The 24,906-nt window shown below is 43.0% G+C and overlaps 1 protein-coding gene across 1 annotated transcript; it reads right to left on the bottom strand.

Moving 5' to 3' along the window:
* Positions 1 to 278: 278 nt before the first annotated feature.
* Positions 279 to 24,650, bottom strand: LOC116430887 (uncharacterized). Its single transcript, XM_076367839.1, has 7 exons — positions 24,495 to 24,650; positions 8,885 to 9,005; positions 8,442 to 8,798; positions 6,706 to 8,370; positions 5,896 to 6,507; positions 1,906 to 5,517; positions 279 to 1,687 (listed from the first exon to the last, which is right to left on the bottom strand). Exons 1-7 carry the CDS (start codon positions 24,528 to 24,530, stop codon positions 279 to 281), a joined length of 7,812 nt encoding a protein of 2,603 aa, XP_076223954.1. The 5' UTR covers positions 24,531 to 24,650.
* Between the last annotated feature and the right edge of the window lie 256 nt (positions 24,651 to 24,906).

Genomic DNA, 24,906 nt, shown 5'->3' on the forward strand with positions numbered 1-24,906 from the left:
TGGGGCTATTCACTTGCCGGCGCAATACCATACCTCCGGGGGATCATAGTTGGTGGGTTCGTGTGTGATCAACGTGATTTATAAATCATATTTCGTTTCATAGTGATAACGGAGACGCGTGGGCCACGATCATCGTGTCCTTCATGGCCATCCGTCAGCTGTCCAGCAGCTGATGGACGGGCAGCGGTTTATCGTCGTCTCAGGGACATCATGTTTGTACACGGGAGAACTTGGTGACGGCCGATTGGCCATGGCTCAATTGCCCCTCGGGTTTACAATTACACTCTTCTCTTGGCGTTCCGTGTTTTCGTTCGTCGCCTCTCGGTCCGGCTACGAGCTGAAACATTCAAAAAGCCGAGTTTCGCTTGACGCAACGCCTCGCGCAGGTTCTCGATGTTCCCAAGCTGATTCAGGCTGAGAAGCTTCGTTTCGATCTGGCCGGTCTGCGAACCGCATGCGTTGCACGTGTACGGGACAGGCATAGCGGACGGGAACATGTCTTTCATGGTTTGGCTGTCCGTCTCGTCGCCTGGACAGTATGGTATGAATACCACGGGAATGAAGCCAAGCTGACCGATAAGGGGAACGGGTGTCGTGCTCGTGGTAGTCGTTGTATCATTGCTCGGCTCGACAAGGTAGCAAGGACAGGTTTGGGGATCTGGCCCTATTGACTGTTGGTAGGGCTTGTTGCTTGGAGGCTGTACCCCAATAGCAGTCACGCCTGGTCTAGGCTCTAACGGCTCGGACAATTCGTTTACCTGTTTGATCAGAGCCGCGTTATCGCCATCCGTTGACTGATACCTTACGTTCTTCTGCGTCTCGTCGCGGCCGCCGTTCGTCTCCACCTGAACGATAGGGCGGCCTCGGTCGGGTTGGTTGACTTTGTTCACCTGCTGAGAAAATTTACGATGTCCCCGAGAGCTCTGATCGAACTCTTCCTCGCCGGCGTACCTGCCATTGGTCTTCACTTCGTTATACGTGTTTTCCAGCCGCACTGTCTTCGTCACAGGAATATTCTCGTTCTGCTGGTCCACGTATTTGCGAGATTCTTTCCGTTGAAGAAGAGCATTAATGGTGTCTGCGTCCAGGTTCACTTGTCCTTGATTGTATTGAGCTTGGTAGCGCGTGTCTTTTGAGCCAAAGGGACTGCTGATTTTGATTGGGTATTGGAAGCCAGTGGATTCCACGTATTTCTCGTAGTTTTCATCGTTCGATTCACCTCGTTTGTAACCCGAATCAAACTGAGACGCAGAAGTTAACCGATCCACCTGTTTTTGTCCGTAGCTGCCGAAAGGAGGTTCCCTTAAGCTAGGCGAAGTCGTGGGCTCGTACTGCTTTAATGGGTACTGAAGCTTTATCGGTCCCTCGTAATGAGCTGCAGATGTTGCCTTCACGCCGGATACGTAATCTGGATCACCGGGCCATGGACCGTCAGGACCAGGTGAGCCAGTTGGCCATGGACCATCCGGACCATCTGGTCCAACGCCGCCCTCGCCACCCACTCCGCCATCACCTCCAATACCGCCGATGGGGCCGCCAGGACCCTCGGGACCTCCTAGGCCGCCCGATCCTTCGGGCCCATCAGGACCATTAGGCCATGGCCCATTGGGACCATCAGGACCCACATCTCCAATTGGTGCTTGCGGTTCACTAGGATATCCTGGATATTGCGGAAACTGACCATGACCTGTAATTTTCATTACATACACATAAATCTACAATTTAAACAAGATACACTTACATATCTATTGAAAAATTCCTCAGCAATTTGGAAAAAAATTGCATAATGATCAATGATGTAATCATTAAATCCGCGAAGCCACATTTTAAAAAATAGACTACTTTATAAAATCAACATCTAATATATATTACACAAATTTGTAAATCTAGGAATATCTTCCTTACCTGGTTTTGACGTTCCAGGATGTCCATGATGACCAGGTTTACCTGGTTTGCCAGGTGTTCCAGGATATTCAGGTGATCCTGGAGTTCCAGGTGTTCCAGGATATCCAGGTGATCCTGGTGTTCCAGGTGTTCCAGGATATCCTGGTGTTCCAGGTGTTCCAGGATATCCAGGTGATCCTGGTGTTCCAGGTGTCTCAGGAATACCGGGAGTTCCAGGATGGCCGGGTTGTGGTGGGTAAGGTGGAGTGCCGGGTGTACCAGGTCTTCCAGGTTTACCAGGCCTTCCAGGTCTGCCTGGCGTGCCAGGAGTACCGGGTATGCCTGGAGTACCTGGATATCCGGGATGAGCTGGAGTACCTGGTATCCCTGGAGTTCCAGGAGTGCCCGGAGTTCCAGGGTATACAGGATATCCAGGGTGTGGTGGAGGAGTTGGTATTTGCGGATATCCAGGATGGGCTGGAGTGCCTGGTGTGCCTGGAATTCCAGGAGCGCCAGGTGATCCCGGCCTACCAGGAGTACCAGGGTACCCTGGATACGATGGCGTTCCGGGTGCACCAGGTGAGCCAGGAGTTGATGGTATTCCAGGATATCCTGGATGAGGTGGATAAGGTGGTGTGCCAGGTCCACCTGGACTGTCTGAATCTCCAGGTTTGCCTGGTGTGCCAGGAGTTCCAGGAAATCCTGGTTTCCCAGGTGTTCCTGGTATTCCCGGCGATCCAGGTATTCCCGGAGTTCCAGGAGAACCTGGATATCCGGGGTATGCAGGGCCAGCTGGAGACTCTGGTGACATTGGTTTTCCATTGTGTCCTGGCTTTCCATTCTGTCCCGGTTTTCCGTGGTGTCCTGGCTTCCCATGATGCCCAGGCTTTCCGGGTTTACCTGGCCTACCGGGCACTCCTGATATTCCAGGGCTTCCAGGATATTCAGATTGTGGCGTATGCGGCGGAGTACCAGGAACAATTTCCAGACCAGGGATTCCTCCTGGTGGATGGAGATTACCCCCAGGCATATCAGGAGAACCGTTATGGCCGGGCTTTCCAGGCTTATTCGGTCGTCCAGGTTTGCCCGGTATACCAGTGATTCCAGGAATTTCAGGATAACCGGAATGAGGGGGTTCACCAGGTGGTCCAGGAAGACCAGGAGTGCCCGGTCGTCCTGGCGTTCCTGGTGCCCCAGGGTATCCTGGTGTTCCAGGGTGTCCCAGCGGAGGTAGTTGTCCAGGTGTATCAGGATACCCTGGTTTGCCTGGAATACCGGGAGTGCCGGGAGTGCCAGGTATTCCAGGGTGACCCGGTTGTGGCGGTTTTCCAGGTATACCAGGCGTTCCGGGATAACCTGGTGTCCCAGGTGTGCCGGGAGTTCCAGGATATCCAGGAGTTCCAGGGTGTCCAGGTTCAGGTGGTCCTACAGGTGTTCCAGGGTAACCGGGCTGTCCTGGTGTTCCTGGGTAACCAGGAGTTCCAGGTTGTCCCGGTTGTGGTGGATTTCCTGGAGTTCCAGGTGTGCCAGGGATTCCAGGGGTTCCAGGGGTTCCAGGATATCCAGGTATTCCAGGGTGGCCAGGTTGTGGTGGTCCTACAGGTATTCCGGGGAAACCGGGTTTTCCCGGTGTTCCTGGGTATCCAGGAGTTCCAGGGTATCCGGGTCGAGGTGGTACACCAGGTGTTCCAGGTGTGCCAGGTGTGCCAGGTGTGCCAGGTGTGCCAGGTGTGCCAGGTGTGCCAGGTGTACCAGGATATGCTGGAGTTCCAGGCTGTCCCGGTTGTGGTGGTTTTCCCGGTGTACCAGGTGTGCCCGGCGTTCCAGGATATCCAGGTGCTCCTGGATGTCCGGGTTGAGGTGGTTTACCGGGTGTTCCGGGGTAACCGGGCTGTCCTGGTGTTCCTGGGTAACCAGGAGTTCCAGGGTATCCGGGTAGAGGTGGTATACCAGGTGTTCCAGGTGTGCCAGGTGTACCAGGATATGCAGGAGTTCCAGGCTGTCCGGGTTGTGGTGGTTTTCCCGGTGTACCAGGAGTGCCGGGCGTTCCAGGATATCCAGGTGCTCCTGGATGTCCGGGTTGAGGTGGTTTACCGGGTGATCCGGGGTAACCGGGCTGCCCTGGTGTTCCTGGGTAACCAGGAGTTCCAGGTTGTCCTGGTTGAGGTGGCTTACCAGGTGTTCCAGGGTAACCGGGCTGTCCTGGTGTTCCTGGGTAACCAGGAGTTCCAGGTTGTCCCGGTTGTGGTGGATTTCCTGGAGTTCCAGGTGTGCCAGGGATTCCAGGGGTTCCAGGGGTTCCAGGATATCCAGGTATTCCAGGGTGGCCAGGTTGTGGTGGTCCTACAGGTATTCCGGGGAAACCGGGTTTTCCCGGTGTTCCTGGGTATCCAGGAGTTCCAGGGTATCCGGGTCGAGGTGGTACACCAGGTGTTCCAGGTGTGCCAGGTGTGCCAGGTGTGCCAGGTGTGCCAGGTGTACCAGGATATGCTGGAGTTCCAGGCTGTCCCGGTTGTGGTGGTTTTCCCGGTGTACCAGGTGTGCCCGGCGTTCCAGGATATCCAGGTGCTCCTGGATGTCCGGGTTGAGGTGGTTTACCGGGTGTTCCGGGGTAACCGGGCTGTCCTGGTGTTCCTGGGTAACCAGGAGTTCCAGGGTATCCGGGTTGAGGTGGTACAGCAGGTGTTCCAGGATGACCTGGTGTACCAGGTGAGCCGGGCTTGCCAGGGGTTCCAGGATACCCAGGTGATCCAGGGTAACCAGGAGTTCCGGGTTGTTCCGGTTGTGGTGGCTTTCCAGGAGATCCAGGTGTGCCGGGTATTCCCGGATATCCGGGAGATCCAGGGTAACCAGGAGTTCCGGGTTGTCCCGGTTGTGGTGGCTTTCCAGGAGATCCAGGTGTGCCGGGTATTCCCGGATATCCGGGAGATCCAGGGTAACCAGGAGTTCCGGGTTGTCCCGGTTGTGGTGGCTTTCCAGGAGATCCAGGTATGCCGGGTATTCCCGGATATCCGGGAGATCCAGGGTGACCGGGCTGCGGTGGTACAGCAGGTGTTCCAGGATGACCTGGTGTACCAGGTATGCCGGGTTTGCCAGGGGTTCCAGGATACCCAGGTGACCCAGGGTATCCGGGTTGAGATGGTTTCCCAGGTGTTCCGGGGGAACCGGGCTGTCCTGGTGTTCCTGGGTAACCAGGAGTTCCAGGTTGTCCCGGTTGTGGTGGCTTTCCGGGAGTTCCAGGTGTGCCGGGTATTCCCGGATATCCGGGAGATCCAGGGTGACCGGGTTGCGGTGATTCACCAGGTATTCCGGGATATCCCGGCTCTCCTGGTGTTCCTGGGTAACCAGGGGCTCCGGGTTGTGCCGGTTGTGGTGGTTTTCCTGGTGTGCCAGGTGTGCCGGGAGTTCCTGGATATTCAGGAGTTCCAGGGTATCCGGGGTGAGATGGTACACCAGGTGTTCCGGGGGAACCGGGCTGTCCTGGTGTTCCTGGGTAACCAGGAGTTCCAGGTTGCCCCGGTTGTGGTGGCTTTCCGGGAGTTCCAGGTACGCCGGGTGTTCCTGGATATCCAGGTTGAGATGGTATTCCGGGGAAACCGGGCTGTCCCGGTGTTCCAGGGTGACCAGGAACTCCTGGTTTTCCTGGTGTGCCAGGTGTGGCGGGTGTTCCCGGATAGCCAGGAGTTCCAGGGTATCCGGGTTGAGATGGTACACCAGGTGCTCCGGGGGAACCGGGCTGTCCTGGGGTTCCTGGGAAACCAGGAGTTCCGGGATGTCCCGGTTGTGGTGGCTTTCCTGGAGTGCCAGGTGTTCCAGGTGTTCCTGGATATCCAGGTGTTCCAGGGTGTCCGGGTTGAGGTGGTACAGCAGGTGTTCCTGGATGACCTGGTGTACCAGGTATGTCGGGTGTGCCAGGTGTTCCTGGATATTCAGGAGTTCCAGGATATCCAGGTCGAGGAGGTTTACCAGGTGATCCGGGGTGACCGGGCTCTACTGGTGTTCCTGGGTAACCAGGAGTTCCAGGATGTCCCGGTTGTGGTGGCTTTCCTGGAGTCCCAGGGGTGCCAGGGGTTCCAGGATATCCAGGTGTTCCAGGGTGTCCAGGTGCTCCTGGATGTCCGGGTTGAGGTGGTGTACCAGGTGTTCCGGGGTAACCGGGCTGCCCTGGTGTTCCTGGGGAACCAGGAGTTCCAGGGTATCCGGGTTGCGGTGGTACACCTGGTGTACCAGGTGTGCCGGGTGTGCCGGGTGTTCCTGGATATCCAGGGTGAGGTGGTTTTCCGGGTGTTCCGGGGTAACTGGGCTGTCCTGGAGTTCCTGGGAAACCAGGAGTTCCAGGATGTCCCGGTTGTGGTGGCTTTCCTGGAGTGCCAGGTGTTCCAGGTGTTACAGGATATCCAGGTGTTCCAGGGTGTCCGGGTTGTGGTGGTTTCCCCGGTGTACCAGGTGTTCCGGGCGTTCCAGGATATCCAGGTGCTCCTGGATGTCCGGGTTGAGGTGGTTTACCAGGTGTTCCGGGGTAACCGGGCTGCCCTGGTGTTCCCGGGGAACCAGGAGTTCCAGGATATCCGGGTTGCGGTGGTACACCTGGTGTACCAGGTGTGCCGGGTGTGCCGGGTGTTCCTGGATATCCAGGGTGAGGTGGTTTTCCGGGTGTTCCGGGGTAACTGGGCTGTCCTGGAGTTCCTGGGAAACCAGGAGTTCCAGGATGTCCCGGTTGTGGTGGCTTTCCTGGAGTGCCAGGTGTTCCGGGCGTTCCAGGATATCCAGGTGCTCCTGGATGTCCGGGTTGAGGTGGTGTACCAGGTGTTCCGGGGTAACCGGGCTGTCCTGGTGTTCCTGGGTATCCAGGTGTTCCAGGGTGTCCGGGTTGCGGGGGTTTCCCCGGTGTGCCAGGTTTTCCGGGCGTTCCAGGATATCCAGGTGCTCCAGGGTGTCCTGGTTGAGGTGGTTTACCGGGTGTTCCGGGGTAACCGGGCTGTCCTGGTGTTCCTGGGGAACCAGGAGTTCCAGGGTATCCGGGTTGCGGTGGTACACCTGGTGTACCAGGTTGTGGTGGTTTTCCGGGTGTTCCGGGGTAACCGGGTTTTCCTGGTGTTCCTGGGTAACCAGGAGTTCCAGGTTGTCCAGGGTGTGGTGGCTTTCCGGGAGTTCCAGGTGTGCCGGGTGTTCCCGGATATCCAGGAGTGCCAGGGTATCCAGGTTGAGATGGTACGCCTGGTGTACCAGGTGTGCCGGGTATGCCAGGTGTTCCTGGATATCCAGGTTGTGGTGGTTTTCCGGGTGTTCCGGGGTAACCGGGCTGGCCTGGTATTCCTGGGTAACCAGGAGTTCCAGGTTGTCCAGGTTGTGGTGGTTTTGCTGGAGTCCCAGGGGTGCCAGGGGTTCCAGGATATCCAGGTGTTCCAGGGTGTCCGGTTTGAGGTGGTACAGCAGGTGTTCCTGGATATCCAGGCTGAGGTGGTTTACCAGGTGTTCCGGGGTATCCGGGCTGTCCTGGTGTTCCTGGGTAACCAGGAGTTCCAGGTTGTCCCGGTTTTGGTGGCTTTCCTGGACTCCCAGGAGTGCCAGGGGTTCCAGGATATCCAGGAGTTCCAGGGTATCCAGGTTGAGATGGTACGCCTGGTGTACCAGGTGTGCCGGGTATGCCGGGTGTTCCTGGATATCCAGGTTGAGGTGGTTTACCAGGTGTTCCGGGGTAACCGGGCTGTCCTGGTGTTCCTGGGTAACCAGGAGTTCCAGGTTGTCCCGGTTTTGGTGGCTTTCCTGGAGTCCCAGGGGTGCCAGGGGTTCCAGGATATCCAGGTGTTCCAGGGTGTCCAGGTGCTCCAGGATGTCCTGGTTGAGGTGGTTTACCAGGTGTTCCGGGGTAACCGGGCTGGCCTGGTGTCCCAGGGTGTCCAGGAGTTCCGGGGAATACGGGTTGTGGTGGTTTTTCAGGTATTCCAGGGTGACCTGGTTGAGGCGGTCTTCCTGGAATTCCAGGTGTTCCAGGTGTGCCAGGGATTCCTGGGTGTCCCGGTTGAGGTGGATTTCCTGGAGTTCCGGGGGTGCCAGGTTTGCCAGGTGTTCCTGGTCTCCCTGGCGTTCCAGGTATCCCCGGGTATCCTGGAGTTACAGGTTGTCCCGGTGGATGCAGTCCTCCAGGTGTACTAGGATATTCTGGTTTGTCTGGTATACCAGGAATATCAGGTGTGCCAGGAATTCCGGGATGTCCGGGTCGAGGTGGTCTTCCTGGAGTACCGGGTGTGCCAGGTGTTCCTGGTTGTCCAGGATATCCTGATTGTCCCGGACTGCCTGGTGTTCCAGGTGTTCCGGGAGCGCCAGGATGTCCTGGTGTTCCAGGATAACCAGGTTGGCCCGGTGTTCCAGGATACCCAGGTGTGCCCGGTGTATCAGGAATTCCGGGATATCCTGGTGGTACTGGATATTGCGGTTGGCCTGGTATTGGTGTTCCTCCGCCAGTTGATCCACCCGTGCTAGGTGCTGTGGGATATTTGAGATATTATTCAATTGCATTTGTAGTTCTGTTTATTTTACAGTTTGATTTTACTTACGTTGACCTGATGGTGGAACCATGCTTGGGTTATTGCTTGTACCGTCGAAATGTCTACATACTTCTGGAAAGTACAGGTCCTTCCATTCTGTCATTACCCCGTGGTGGTCGTGATGTTCATGCTCATGTTGGACCGAGTCGTCATGTTGGTGATGTTCATGCTCATGTAAAAACAATTCAATTGTTTGACCTGGTTGGACGACTCGATATCCCCAACCATCGCTTATGTAAAATGTTGTCTTTAGTTTTCCGTACGGGTCTATGTATCCATAGCAACCATACGTTATATCGTCTGGTCCTCGAGCCTCGTGATGGAACTGTCCACTTGGACTAATTTCATATCCATAGTTGTATGCATCTGCAAACGCAGTTCATATAAACTTTTGTTTATACTGAAATGTTATAAATACATTTCCGTTTTATACGTAAATTGCGAATACATACTTGAGTAGAAGTCTTGATTTAGATATTGTGTTTTCTGGTCATCACTGATGTTCAATATTACTTCTCTGCTCTGCCTGCTTCCTTGCTGCTGAGTGCCTTGCAACAGAGATGTGGCAACCACCTGTTGCATGTAAACGTTTAATTAGTTATCTTCAGAAGTTGCATACTTAAAACGCTAAAAGCCATGCTTCAGTTTTTGTTCTGAAGTGCATTATCTACTGAATAGTGTAAGACCTACATAAATTCGGAACAATATGTTCAAAGAAGTATGTACATGATATAATTGGAATTTTCTCTTATTGCGTGAAAGGTGAAACTATAAAGGGTAAAGTTTTTAATATAGAAAGTTGAACTGCCAACTACGTTACAACTTATTTCCTTCTGTTGTTATGGTAAATATCCACGTGCCCTAAATCATTAGGTCAACATTATGCAACCCGACAATTACACAGCAAATTAGTCAATGTAGTATCACGATCTGTTCTTTCGGTTGGTGACTTCAGCTGGACTAATCTTGTTCACCTTTTAAAAGCTTAACGAAGATTCACTAACAACATAGCATCTCATTTTAAATGTCAAGTCAACCGTTCTTGGACTGCGTTGCTCAGTATACGTTCATGCGATGGACTGGGGTCGGCTCCAAAAATTGTTGCCCATACATACTTATGTTGTCGGAGTAGCAACAAGTCAACACATAGCTCATCGTCATATCTCAGATAGTCCATCAAATATTTTCTCTAAGTTCTTAGCTGTCGCAAAAACAAATGCTGCAAATTAGTCTGTCTGTTTTACAAACCTCAACAGTTTTATGGAAGGCGTATCACATTTTAAGTCAAGAAGCTTAGTATGATCTTTCGTTAGCGCGTTTGGTTTGCCCTGAACAATATTCCCTGAAGTATTCAGTTACTTTCGTATTGCATTCATAAAAAATCCGAGATAAACCGAGATTACATTCGCGACCATCAATTCTGTCTGTCCACCGTCTATAAATAACCAACACCATATTGATATAAGTGAACAGTGCACGGTTTTGTAGCGCAGCCGACACTGACACGGCGTTCAATCTTTTCATGTCGAGATTCCTGTAAAAGTCAGCCCGAGGAATCGCTGATTTATTTCTCGCATGATTACGCGAGGGAAGTATTTTCGTTCGCTCGGCCATTTAGGGTAATTAAAACTAAAGGTCGCCCGCTCTTCCGAAGGAGCATCGTGATGTTTCATAATCGAATATCCGACAAATCCAGCGCGAACGGAGAACACGGTGTTTTTTTATATTATCGACTCCTATCGATCGATTTCTATTTCTCCTTTCAGTAGTATGTTTGAGTCAATGATCGGTTTCCATGAAAGATTCGCCGATAAAGTGTCACGAGAAATGGAGGATAAAGATCAATCATTGTCAGCTTTTTAGAGTCGCCACCATTTTTCGTGAGAGTACGCGAATTACGATTCCATTCGAATTTCTTTCTCCTATGTATTTATGCCTTATTTGTATAATAAAATTGTAGTTTATTTTTACTGATGTGTGCTACTTATGTCAGTTGTTCCATTATTATGTATCAGTTTTTCTTATCATTTTAATTTAGAGCGGAAGGAGCTTTGTAATTTATGATTTTATTGTACAGTTATAAAAAATTTTAAATGTAATTCCATTCCAAGGATTTCAAAACAATAGAACAGTAAAAGTTTAGATAGAAGGAATAATATTGCATAAAATAAAAGTTTTTTTTGTATTGCTATATAATTTTTAAGGTAATTGATCATTCGTAAGTGGTTTTATTAACACACATTTAACACCGTCATGCTACAGCAGCGATGTGTGATTAATGATTAACTTAGAGCCGTGGCCCCACCTACTTCAAAGACGGTTGAAGAATTACTTTATTCTTCTCGAGTTCCGCCGACAGGACCATTGAATCAGATAAATGATGTCTTGCACAGTTGAAATTCTCTGTTTCATTATCCTAGCGAAAATACTGTGATTTATGTGTGAGCGCAAGGAGTCGCAAGAAAGCACTAAGGATCAATTTCCACGAAAAAAAGAGCCAAGCGAATAAGATGAATAGAAAATCGTTGCTATATTTATACTCGTAGAATTTACGATGCGCTACTGATTTACTTGTGAATGGTAATAGTATTAATTGTCTCCACTTATGAATGACAATACCGTGCCGGAATTCACGTACGTAAAATATTATTTTTTATCGTGAATCTTCTTACGTAATCCTTGTTTTGCGTAAACATGTACCCCTGATTGTATACAATAGTTTCAAATATTGCACCTGTTAGCGTTACTTGCGTATTTACTATTTGATAATGCAAATAATCAAACATCTAGTTCAGATTAATGTTCAGCTATTTTTTTCTAACAATCTGTACATTACTATTCCCTCAGTCGACATTTCAAACAAATTTCCTACCATTTACATAGCCCACGTTGTGTTCGTGAAATTAATGGATTCTATATTCTAGTTTTACCCATGAATAATAAACGAACACAAACCGGTAAACGAATGCGGACATTATAATAGCATTCATGGAGCCAGTGTTTATTTTAAACGGTAAATAATAAACAATGTTCCAACCTCATGGAAAAGCATATACTAACATATTATTCCATTGCAGATGGAATAATAACATATTATTCCATAACATCTAGTACAAAAGCAATAAGTAAACAAGTAAACATTGGAGCTACTGGATTGATTTATATCGTTGATAAATACGTAAAATATTGAAGATATCACCTTCTAATTTTTTATAGATTTACGACACACTTAGAATAAAAGCTTGCAATCTATTAGCTCTGCGAGAATGTTCAATTGAAACTTAATACAAATTGAAATACTTCGTCCTCGAGCATCGCATACGATCTTGTCTAACGCATGGCCCGAAACGCCGTCGTGAAAAGTGGCACGGCCGCCGCGTATCCTGCTCAGCTAGGGTCTCCTGCACGGCGATGGATGATCTCAGCCGCCCTGTGTGTTCCACCCACGAAAAGGGAAAGTGAGAACCGACCGAGCTCTTCTTTCCATTCGGAGCTGACGGACACACTGTCGTTGAAACACGGGTCTCTTTACTTCGTCGCTGTCCGTACACACATATGTCTACGAAAGGTTAATATATGCTAACGCTTGACCCGCCTTGTGTCATGAATCAGCAACTGGCAATGGTAATACCTCCGGTATTCGTGCCACGATATTTTAGTGGACAATGGGAAATCAGCAGGTGAACCACGGGCAACCAGCATCCCCGTCTATGCGCCTACGACTGTCGAGATAGCGCGTTGGCGTTACCTTCATGATCCGACGAGACATAAACCTACATTGAAAGCCGGTGGAGCTTTGCTGGACTAAATGATATCTGGTCCGCATTTGTTGCCTCCATTAGAATCATTTGTGGTTTCGATAGGTTACTTTATGCATGGCCATACTAATCCTCTTATAATATCAAGATTTATTTTTCTCTTAATTGGACATGAATATTGTGTATTTAATTAGTATCGATTGAAGAGGGATATTGATTTTTATTTGTAAACGAGTAAACTTTCACGGTGAATTAACTTTCTCAGTGAACACATGATTTCTTTGTTTGACGAGTATGTAAAAGATTATTGGAAGTTATTTACTTTCAGTTGGAATTGATTTAGCAACATGCTGGTTCAGTTTACGGTTATTTTGAAGTGAATTCTCCTATTACGTTGTAATTAATGTGTTCATATTGGTAAACAGCTTTGTATACCTTCGACATAATTTGGATGGAGTATAATGAGGATCGGTGATCAATTAATTAACAACCAGGTGGATTGTTGATGAAATACCTCCGACGCACTTTTATGTATTAATTCAGTACAGCTACATGAATGTATTTACTGTAGTTCTGTAAGAATCAATATTGATTTATTTCTAACAGTACGTTAAGGTAGTCTTATAGCATTTAATTTTATTTGATTTTCTGTGCAAAGTTTTTTCAATTGATCTTCTCCAAAGTTTGAAAGTATAGGTTTCTATATTAACGAACACGGCAATTCTCTTCTCCGTTCGTTGTAAATATATGTCTTTTTCCACAAAGGTCATTAAAAAGAATGATCAAACTAGGTATTAAAGATTTTCCGCGGAACAACCGTGAAGTGGAATCTGTGGTGCAATCCATCGAATACTAAACTGTTCTGTGATAGACCATTGAAAATTATAGACATCAAATGTAAACGCCTCTATAAAACCTCTTTAACCTCTAATACCTTGATTTTTTCCTATATTTACCATTCAAAGGTCGCACTGAATCTCGGCGTGCTTAGCAACAGATATAAATAACCTGTCCTTAATAAGCTGCAGTGTGACGTCTTTTTTTGTAGCGTAATTCCGGATGAAATGGCTCTACGGTAGAGATAGACCGATCTTATTAAATTTGTCAAATATTTTCAATTGTTTTTAAGTGGTGTACTGAATTTTATACAAAGACTTATTCAACTATTATTCTTATACAGATATAAAAATAAAATATTTATGAAATAATACAAATATGAAACATACTTTATTTTTCATTTTATTTTCCGTTAGGTAGTAATAATATTTATGATGTATTAATTCTTTCTAAAAAAGTTGGCCATCTCCCCCCGACTTACCCTACTTAACGCACACTTTTAATGAAAATAACCATTTTGGATACCAAATGGATAGCTGCTAGTTCACGGAGAACGAGCGACTTGTTCCGATCATCGATCTAACGGACATGCGGTATTCAATAATGTTCATCAATTTATTCAACTGTATATATGTACATAATCTACTGGATTATAAAGGAGTAAAGTAATAATAAATAAGGGAATTGCGGCGAGAGAGAGAGAAAGAGAGAGAGAGAGAGGTGGGGGCGACATTATCATTTTCTCTAATTATAATCTTCTTTTAAGCCGATTTACCTTTTTAATAAAAAAAATCCAACAAAAAGACTTTACGCGTTAACGCTTCGATCATCGATGTTTATAAACTGTAATGTTCTCTAAGCCGATTCACATTTTCGAGCTAAGAATTTCTACAAAAACATTTGACTCGTTAAAGCATTCGATCATTAATGTTTATAAACTGTAATATACTTCCAAGCCGATTTACATTTTCCAAAATAAAAATTCGTATGATGGATTGCAAATATTAACGCTTCGACCGTCGCGAACATTTTGCCCGTCGGTGCAAGGGTTAAGAAAAGTTCTTCGCGCACGTGACCACGATATAATCGCAAGATAATCGCGATAGCGGGTGAAGAAACGCGGATCCAGAGTCTTGCGCGTCTCCACGTGACCTGAGCGAGATCGAGCGGGCGATTGATCTTTGAAAAAGGTGTCCTGCGATGCGCGCATATTAATAACGCCGTAACGAGTGGCCACGGCGAAAGTTAAAGAGCAGGAGAAGAGGGCAACATTTACTGCCTCTTTGCGTCCAGTCTTTTTGCTCGAGGGATATTTCACCTACAGTTGTGTGCACCTGAAACTAATTAATTCTTGCGACCCGCCACCCCGAGAACATCAATGGGCCATTAACTGTGTAGTAATCGATTCCTGGTTATGTCAGTAATTTCAACTGTCGTCGACATCAATCACCGATAATTGAGAGTTACATTGGGGTAAGGAAACACAAAGGGTATTAAAGGTAAACAATTATTAATTCCTACGCGCAACTCAATCTCCCTTGCAGTGTTCCTTATTTCTTTCAATTTTATAGAAATTTCTCAACTGAGAGTTTATATATTTTGATGTTTCTATTAACCCATCTCGCCCCGAGGTTCCTCCGCAAATAAATGACAAATTTTTAATAATACAATCTTGCTCAGTTATACTATTTTTGCACACTGCGTACTACTTATTATTCCCGCTATCACGAACATCCCGATATGAATATTTATTTCGCAATAAAAAGAAGTGGTTGTGTCACGTTTTTATCAATACCTTAAATTTCGGTTTGTGTAAAAATTTGGCCTTTAACACTTAACAGACGGGCCACGTAAATTTACGTTTTTCCATTGTGACTCCCTAGGACGGGCCACGTAGATTTACGTTTTAAATATACCTAAAACATAGGTAAATAAATATACCCTAAATATACCCGAAAACTGGGAAAGACAGGGTAGATTCGATCCGTCCGTTAAGTGTTAATAGGTTAAACGTTTACACAGCGAACTTTAGGAACTCGAATGTTTTCGTTCCCTGCTGCTGAAAATTAATCGCTGCTCTTTCAACGATGATTTATAAATGCTCGCGAAGTGTTTACTTCTTTAATAAGTTTACTCATTAATTCAGTTTTGGGTAGAGTTAATGCGTTCATTAATTTTGCAAAGTATGCTACCGCCGCAGCAGTGACGAAGTGAATGTACTATTTGATGCTAATTTAATTAAGAAGGGTAGTTAGTACTTTGCATATTTATGATTCTAAGTGACGAAATATTTTGTTAATTATCTTTGATTAACTAAACCTGAACACCGAGTGCTCATAAATTTTATTTATGAAAGCTTCTATCAGAATACAGATGAAAGGAATATCTCGCGAAGTCAAATGTTCGATACGCTGAATCATAGGTAATCAAGATTCCGGCAAGTGCATAAAATGTAATATAATGGTAAGCTCTGATCGACCGTGCTAATTTTTCTGTAACATCGTGACACGTCTCCATTCAACGCGCTGAAATGGCAACTGGCAACGATTCGAACGGTAATTTTACGAGGATGTAAAATCCAGTTGTCGACTGAGCATCGCCATTATCGAACATAACTCCGGTTATAACGTGTGCGAGCGAGGAAATCTTCAGAAGCATCACCTTGAATGTTCGACAGCAATTAAGTGGAGTACTGGCTTACGGAAAAGAAATGCATAATATTAAATATTTGAGTACGAACATGAAATCTATTTCCCTAAGAAACTAAACCAAATTAATTTAAACCGGGTTATTTAGGTTTATCTGTAAAATTCATGGTTCTACATACCAAAATAGTAAATTTCCTTCATCTAATTTTCCTATTTTGCTTGAAAAACCTCTCACTTGGGTGTAGTTCACTTTATCAAATTAACAAATAGTTATTTTATTAAAATGTATGTATAATTTCAAACTTTTTAGTGGTAATTCATGTAGTTATATTGTTAAAAGCATACACAACTGCAAAATCATATTAATTACTATTCAATAACTTAAGTAGTTTAAGTACTGTTTCAGTTTCGAAAAGCCGAAAGGTAGAGAGAATTATTTGATATTTTCCTAGAGGTGCTTTATAAAGCTATGAATATTATCAAAGAAAGTTTAAGCTTAAAAGGCAAGACGACATTTAATTAGTTTGAAATCAGAAGTTCAATATCATGAAAAGTTTAAGCCTATTATTTGTTAACGCAGAGAATATATTAAAACTTTCGAACGAATTAGCTGTTATTAACAATCTTCCAGTCCAATTCTTGACTCTAAACCGTTTAATAGCCCGTGCATCGCAAAACTCGAATGAACGCATCATTTCTCAGTGAAAGTCCCCGAAAAATTGCGCAATCGAATGTCGATACCGCTTGAGGCTATGACTTTGGCCCGCCAATCGTACATTTGGCTGTTCGGTAGCACGGATTGAAGCACAACACCGACTGAGCCGACTTTAGTATGATTTAGATTGGTTTCTCTATTCGGAGAAAGTTCCTACAAACATCCCCCTTACGCGAATTTCGAGCCTCGAAGTCGGCTGTGTTCGTCGCTCGTTTAATACTTGGGCAATCGAATGGGGAGACGTTCCACTTGTCGCTTATCGACGCATTGCCATTCATTTTGTTCATTTTTTCTATTGTTATTTAGTAAACTTTGAATTGAGAATATTTGCAATTCATTAAGCATCTGTCTTGCTTTCACGAAACACAATTTTTAACTATTAAGACTTTAATTGATTTACAATTCAGTTTTCCTATTTCTAAATCAGTTTCTTTAATAATTTCTCAGAGAAGTATCTATTACCTTTATAATAATCGCAAAAAGAAGAAATCAGGAATGGGTCATTTTGACCCATCTGGTAGTTTCAATGCTAATCAAATCTATTGAATGACTTCAATTAAAGTTAATGAAGACGTTATGGTTGTAATTTTCTTCAGGCGGTTGCCTAAGTGTTAAGTAGCATCGCCATCAACTTAGGCAATCTTAAGTATAACCGAAAATTCTTTTTCATACAGTTACATTATGATACACTAAGATTTTGTGCATAACGTTGAACCATTGAGAACGAGATTTTCATATATTTTATTTATTTTTCATGTAATTAGATAATTAACCTACATTTGATATTTTACGAGAAACTGTAAGAAGTATTATTTTTCAGAGAATAATCTTACAAATCCTGTAAGTTGTGAGCTGTGAAGGTATGTAATCACAGATTTACAATGAGTATTTAAGTCCGGTAATAGGAACATCAATATGTTTTATTTTTCCACGGTACAAACCGAGATCGCGTAATCCTGTAGCAGTGCGTTCACACTATCTAACAAGGTTGTGTCATTCACATTAACCGTTCCGTCCCGTCCTTGAAACGGTGTGAACTCCCGGGAAGCGTCATTCCAAAAATCAAGATAATTCGGTGTTCTCGCAGTCGGATTGGAACGTGACACTTAGAATTCACCTTTCTCTCTCTCTTTCTCTCTCTGTCCCCTTCTCTCTCCCTCTCTCTTTCCTTCTTCGTCCCTTCCTTCTTCATCAATGTAATCGTACTAATTGCTCGACGGAACAATGGCCAGTTGCAAAGGGAGAAGTAATTTAATATCAGAATGCCAGACGGGGGATATTACTGAAACCAGATGGAGGTGTTTGCATTATTGGGAGGATTACGAAAAGAAAGTTGCCTCGATACAATCTACACGGATTCATTGTCAGCCCCGGACCCGGAGGTCGTCGCAACAAGTGTGCGAAGGTTCAACGTTGTTGCGGCTTTCTGGCGTAGACCAATAAGGAGCCGAGATAGACGCGAAAAGAATCGAAAGCCAAATATACAACCACCGAAGGAACAAAGAGCAACAATGTGTTAACTTCTTCCAGGCCGAATTTTTTTTTTAGAACAGATGAAGATGATTTCAGTTTCCGTTTGGATGCAGTTCATTTTATTCAAATTGATATAAATTGAATAATACGAAAACGGACAAAGATAGTTATGAAAATTATACGAAAATAAGGCAAGTGTCCGTTCGAAAGACTTTAACGTTAAACTAATATCAAATGTACACATACTATGCCAGTATCCTTGAAAAGGTTAAGTTTTATCGTAGTTCAATGTATTTTGATCTTAGAATGAAATTTTTGTTTGCTGTATCTGTTATAAACGAGGTCTGTTGAAATCGGAAGTCAGCGTGGACGAAACATTTCGATTATTTCACCAAAATATGTAGAAGCAATTAAAATTTTCCTTTCTCTACAAGATTGTATTATTAAATCATTTATTTTTGAGGAAAATTCAAAATTATTGAACTGATAAGATGATTTTCCTATAGACTTAAGTATACGGTTTAACTACTTGGCATTGCACTTTTAGAATTTATCATTTTTTATTTGATATTAACAACCTGATCACCTTGTACAGGGAAGGAAGATATATCAAATAATATATAACATTTAAAACAACATTATTAAAAATTTTATTTTAAAAGGAAAACTAATAATGCCAATAGAGTAAAATTTTGAAGACTTTTACTCAATCATTATGACTAACACTAATTGTTACTCCATCATTTCTATCGTATTCTATTCTTTAATATTTTATACGTATATAGTAAATACCAGTACACAAAGTCTTCAATTAAATAATGAATGACAATTGACGGAAAAAAGTTCTTTGATTCTTACATAGCTGCAAAACTCTCTTACTGCATAACCTTTCAACATTACTGCAAATGCGTGCTTGAGCCGAGACTAACTGGGATTGCTTAATACGTCCTTTTCCTTGCGTTATTGATCGTACGGCAAATTATGAATTCTACAGGATCAGCCGCAGCGTTTATTGCGATCTCGCGTGAAATTAATCAAGAAAATAACAATCTATCAACGGTAATACGAACCTACTCTAACAGAATCTAATCACTGTGATTCTGTTCAACTTTCACGAACAATTACCCCGAAGGATATCCCAAAGTACATTCTGTAAATTTGTTTTAAACGGTGCAATTATTGCAATTGCTCTACTTACATCAATTAAACAATTTTAAACCTAAAACCATTATTGCGTGTTTAAACATTTAAATTCCAGGTATAATTATCTTCATACAACGTTTACAGCAAGTTTTACAATATCAAAGAGAAATTTGAAAATTTTTCAATCAGTCGAAGAAATCTTTTAAGTATTATACTATCAAGAAAGCCTCTTGCTAATATCATTGTTTTACAAGAAAATGAATATCTCACAGACAATTAAAAAATAAATAGGTATTCTTTTTGTTAAACTAATATTTCTTTTCGTATTAAACAAAACTAAACGATCTATTAAATGGAAAGGAACCAGAATATCTAATGATAAAAAGGGAACTATTTTCCAATGAAAAGATGGAAATCTTCATGATTACCCTTTTATTTCAAGGACGTGGTAAAAACTATTGTTCTTTAAATTGGATTTTTGTTATCATGTTCGTTGTACATCGTGCTATCCGACTCTCATATCCACTTTCATTTTATTTCCAACTTCTGCAACTCAAAGCAACACTGTTTGCAGTTTGAATCGTTTCTGATAAAATTTTTCCAGGAAATTGCAGGGCTTTGTTGGACTCGAAGAAAAGTTCATCGCAATTATTTCATATTTTTCCAACCAGAAGTCAGATGCATTCATGTAAATTAAGTCATCGGTCAAAGATAATTACCATCTTTCGTTATACTGATGCACATGAACAACTATGCAGAAGTTTTCCAGAACATCAGAATATATTAGATCAACAGTTTGTTGCTTCACAAAAAAGTCACTGGGAATTGTATCAGCGAAGCGAAATAGGATATAAAAGAGTGATAATCTTTTTTTGTATAATTCTTTTGAAAAATTAATTCACATGCATTTCCATATCTTTTTAAAAAAATACAATCTCGTTAGAGGATTACAAAAGGATTTCTTCCTACACGATAACGAGTATGTGAAGTTATATTGCAGGTTCTTTTCGTTTGCTCAGTGTTTTTAAGCCATGTTACGGATGGAGTACTGCTATTATAATTCTTTTAACGAATTGTGTAGCAAGTAACATTTTAAGTATCCTTCAAATAAATAATTGTTATTGCGGAGCATGATTTCAAACTTTTCTCATGAAATTAATGTCTTTCATAATGTCAAATTCTGAACAAAATTATAGCTGTTATTGATTTTAAAATTACCTTTAGTTTATTTGATTCCTTATATGGAAAATAAACAGCTGGAAATAATATAATAAGTTAAATTGAAATTACATGATGCTGGGTGCTTCATTCAACTATCAAACATACATATGTCAGCCATATTAGAAACATGACGCGAAATAATACATTCACTGAAATCATGAAAAGAGAAACAATTTTAGAATCATCTCTTTCCTGCAACTTCTGAAACACACTAGTAGGTTTTAGCATATGTATCACATTGCGTGATCAGTGGTCAAGTAAGAATTTTGAAACCGAAAATTTTGAGAACAGCCGCCGACCACGAATCGGCGGCAACGGAAAATTTGCAAATTGAAAATTTCCATGTATGTACTATCGCAGAAGCGCAGCAAACGGGCAGCTGCGGACCGGAACAAATTAGCTGAGCTTTTGTATTTAACTAGCCGTATCAAAGCGTTAAACGCTGTATCTCGCCGGATTTGTAAACAGTACAAACGGATCGCATCTGAAGATAATTTCTGTTGATCCAGAGATAGGTACCGGGCACCTATAGTTCAACCGGTAGTCGTCAATCATTGCCAGACTTTCGATAGAAGGGGGCTATTCGTAATGGAAATGCTCCGACAGATGAGCAGATCTTCTGTTAAACCATTGACTGACTATTATTTCACAAGCCCTTTCTTTTTCTTCGGCCTGAATGTACAGAGTGTTTCATAATGTGTGACCAGAGCCTCAGGGACGACGTTAGAAGGAAATTTATGCGCTTTCAAATGTTAAAGAGTAACCAAGAAAATTGTTCAAATGCCTTTTCATTTCACTCGTCAATGAGGACTAAATTTGTAAACATGTTTCTAAATATTGAACAATGAGAGTTGCAAAAATATCTATTAATCGAATTTCCTCAACAGCGATCAAGATTTTTATTCAAAGTCTCTTGAAATATATCAATATATTTTTACAAACTGTTATAACTGCCTTTTTATTATTGTCAAACACTTCTTTGCCTATATTAAAAATAAACGTTTGCAAGTGGGAGGTACTGAAATTGTCAATAACGACAGTAATAATGATCATAATAATAATAATCAACACGAATTGCGCTGAATTGAATTTCTTGAATAATAACAACAATTTAATTATAACACTTGTAATAACGATTATTTAATTATAACAGTTATAATAACAATTACACCAGCAACAATAACACGGATTTTTAATTGGAGTTATCAGAAACAACCATTCGTCGATGGATTCTGGGTTATCTCAATGACTCTTCGCCGATTCACGGTTCAATAAAACGAGTCACGATCAGACGAGCTGCGGATTCCAGCTGAACATAATAGCTGCGCCGCGGCATTGAGAGTTATGAATGAAATGTAGTGCAACGACATTCTGCTCAAGAGCCAAGATCAATGGAACACTCGCACACAACTGTTCCCCATCCGTGATACACACCGACTATTATATTATGTCAGCGGAATCATCATTCGCTTCGTTCCGCGCGTTCATCATCCAACGCATTTCGATCGTAGGAATTTGTGCTATTAACACACCCGGAATGTTCGTGTAATCAATTTTACCGAAATACTACAATCCACCAACTTGTATTTTAATTTGCGTCTTTGTTGTCACATCTGGTTGTCAAATATTAGGGACAGTGTACGTACAGATTTTAGAATATTCGATTTATGGTCGTCAAGTGAATTATTCTGTTTACCAGTATTTTTATTTATATGCAACGAAAAGATTCTAATAACTGATTCAGTTATGTAATACGGGGAAACAATAGTTTCATTATTTTATTTGTCCTTTGGAGGTTTATTTCAATAATTCTACTTGCTTCCCCTTTTTCTTATTTCTAGAAATTTTTTAATGTCATCTGAGTTACGTTACTCGAACGGGGATCAATCAGAACTGAAAGATTAATGTTCAAGAAAATGACAGTTAATGAATCTTAGGGGAAGAGTATCCACAAACACTTTCTTTTTTCATTTTATTTTATAAAGTCATCCTCTGGATAACATTTAATACTGTGTTAAATGTTTCTATCTTGACCATTATTCACGGCATTTTATTGCAAATTCACTTCTACCTCCATCGCTATTAATCTCACGTTCGTATAAACTTTTATTATTTGCGACGATCGACACAATCTCTTCTCGAGGATTCAGCATTTTTGTTCATAGGTTATCTTGTGTATCGAACCTCATCGGTAACCTACGTGGAATAGAATGATTTAATTTTTATAATCTTCTAAAGTGTGATACTTTTTCAAACAATTTCCAACGTTCTATAACAAATTTGTATTGTCATCTCCCATATGACATACGAGTGCAAAGGGTTAATATTTTGTCTTATATAGTTTATATGTTTTATATGTATTATATATTCTGATTTCAGGGGTTAAATGATGAGATTATTTATTCGAACGCGACATCGTCGTTCGGATGAAAATGAGTGCTATTTGTTCAAGGTCTTTGAAATAAGGAGCGACACAGTAAATGCAACGCCCAGCAAGTACCACGTGTCGGTGACTCTCGTTCCGATTGTTGCGATTTTCTATTTGCAGTCGAATCGACGTATGCCTCTATTTCGCAATCGGTTGGTATTTCGTCGCGACGTGGCGTGAATCCCGCTTTCATCTCAGAGTAGCGCACAGGTGTAAACGCCTATCATCGCTATATTTACGTCCCGGCTATCGGCGTCACACTGTTCTGACCCCCAATGGATGAAATCATTCAACATAATTTGTTTGTTATTTATTTTCTTTGAAAATTTACTTCTCCGAAAAATTGGAGTTACGATTAACGAGTGTTTGAAATTACACTTCGATCTTCAAACGTTACATTAATGTAGAGGTACCAGTGATTAAAAATGTAGAATTTATAAAGTAGATTGATAAATCAAAATTTATATGATTTTCAGTAGAATTCTGTCACTTCATAAATTTTCTCGTGTTCCAAAGCTAATACTTTTGGAGACTGTTTCTAAAATTATGTATTATTCATTTTGTAAATATTAAATATTATTTTTACTTATTTTATTTACTTTTTATTTACTTACTATTCATTTTTTATTATTTATCATTAACTATTCGTTGTTTGCATTGCGTTGGAACGTAGGTTTATCATCGTTAGTCAAATTTTATTGTGGACAAGTAGTTTTCATATATGTAAATAAATAAATGAATATCGAGAAGTGATCCAAACGAGCATTAAATTTTTAATTAAAAAAGTTTGTACGTTGAAATAATTCCTTCATTTTTTAACACTTTAATTTACGAACAAGTTTTTAATTTCATTCGAGATGATTTCCATAATATTTGAGAATATGAAAAACAAAAACCTATTCTCTCCGTTTTCGGTGATCATTATATCAATTAAAATTATATTTGTCTAAGAGTTACCGTACAATATTGCTTTGTGTTTAAATGAATCAAATATTCCACTTTGACAACATTTTCCAACTGAATAAATAAGAAACAAATCATTCTACTCAAGCGATGAATTTTTATATAAATTTCGATGCGAATCTCAATTTTATGAACGAACGTAAACAAAACGCTGGTAAATAAACAATACCAGCGTGACTTCACAAATCACTATCTTATAATTAATCCATAACATACCCATTAAAGTGTTACAAAAAATTCTATTCTGCATAATATAGAATACAATTCCACAGGACATAAAATACAACTCTATACAACCATACCAAAAGCATACCTTTTACGATCCCCTCAACGATCATCAGCTATCAGACCGATATTTCATTTACGTTATGACCTCGAGTCACCCTAGTGACATTCGTGTTTGGTTCAAAATTGCGAGCGTGAGTGAGACTGATCAAAGTACTCTAATGAAACAACTTGATGTCTAGCTTGATTTCTAATTTACAGTTTCATAGTTTTGAGTGGTGACATGTAAGCTTATTGACAAACAGCAAATTAGTGATCAAAATACCAGGAGTTAAAGAATAAAATCAATAGAGAATCGACTGACAAAGAATAGAAACTGATCAGCCGAATTCCTCAGCCTAGCCATCAAGCGATCTAGTAGTCCAAGGGGTTAAGAAAGAGTCCATCCGGTCGAACTACATTGCCCCAACCCTGCCCGGCAGCGGCCGGCACACATCGTTCACAAGGCCGGCGAACCGGAAGACGCACTGATCGAAAGCTTGCGGTCGGGTAGCTGGCACGCGAGTCCTGTACGAGCCCACACTCGGTTTAATCTCGGCCCGGGCCGGCGCGGCGGGAATCGCACGGCTCTATTTTAAATGGATCACGTACCAGGCTGAAGAAAGCGGCGCGGACACGGCCGAGCATCCTGGCGCGCTATCCAGCTAGAACCCGTCAGTGAGAGGGCATCCCGGTTCCCGGCGGTCCTCGAGCGTTTTCGACAGATTGGATGATCTCTTCGTGATTCGTGTACACGCAGTGCGCCGTTCGAACTGTAAGACTGAAGACGTAGCCGGCAGAAGAACGCTTATATACAGGGTGGGGGTCGGCAACCAGACCAACCGACCAACTTGGTGCCCATCCTCCTTGGTGTCCTCTCTTTTCCCCATTCTTCTACGTTTCGACTCTTCAGGGATAATTCTTGCGTGTTCTCTCCCCACCTGGCATCATCCTCATTTACCTCTCTCTCTCGTTCGTCTCTTTCCTCGTTGATCCTTCGGCGTGTTCGGTGTCGTGATCCTTG

Source organism: Nomia melanderi, chromosome 5 (assembly GCF_051020985.1).
Source record: "Nomia melanderi isolate GNS246 chromosome 5, iyNomMela1, whole genome shotgun sequence".
In the NCBI taxonomy this organism is placed as follows: domain Eukaryota; kingdom Metazoa; phylum Arthropoda; class Insecta; order Hymenoptera; family Halictidae; genus Nomia; species Nomia melanderi.

What these genes read in the sequence shown, in the direction of transcription:
- LOC116430887 (XM_076367839.1), bottom strand. Translation starts at nt 24,530, where the DNA reads ATGCTCGGCCGTGTCCGCGCCGCTTTCTTCAGCCTG. An exon ending in AAATCAAGACTTCTACTCAA is followed by an intron (nt 8,799 to 8,884) that starts GTATGTATTCGC and finishes CTGCGTTTGCAG; the next exon opens with ATGCATACAACTATGGATAT. An exon ending in TCCTGGAACGTCAAAACCAG is followed by an intron (nt 1,688 to 1,905) that starts GTAAGGAAGATA and finishes TGAAAATTACAG; the next exon opens with GTCATGGTCAGTTTCCGCAA.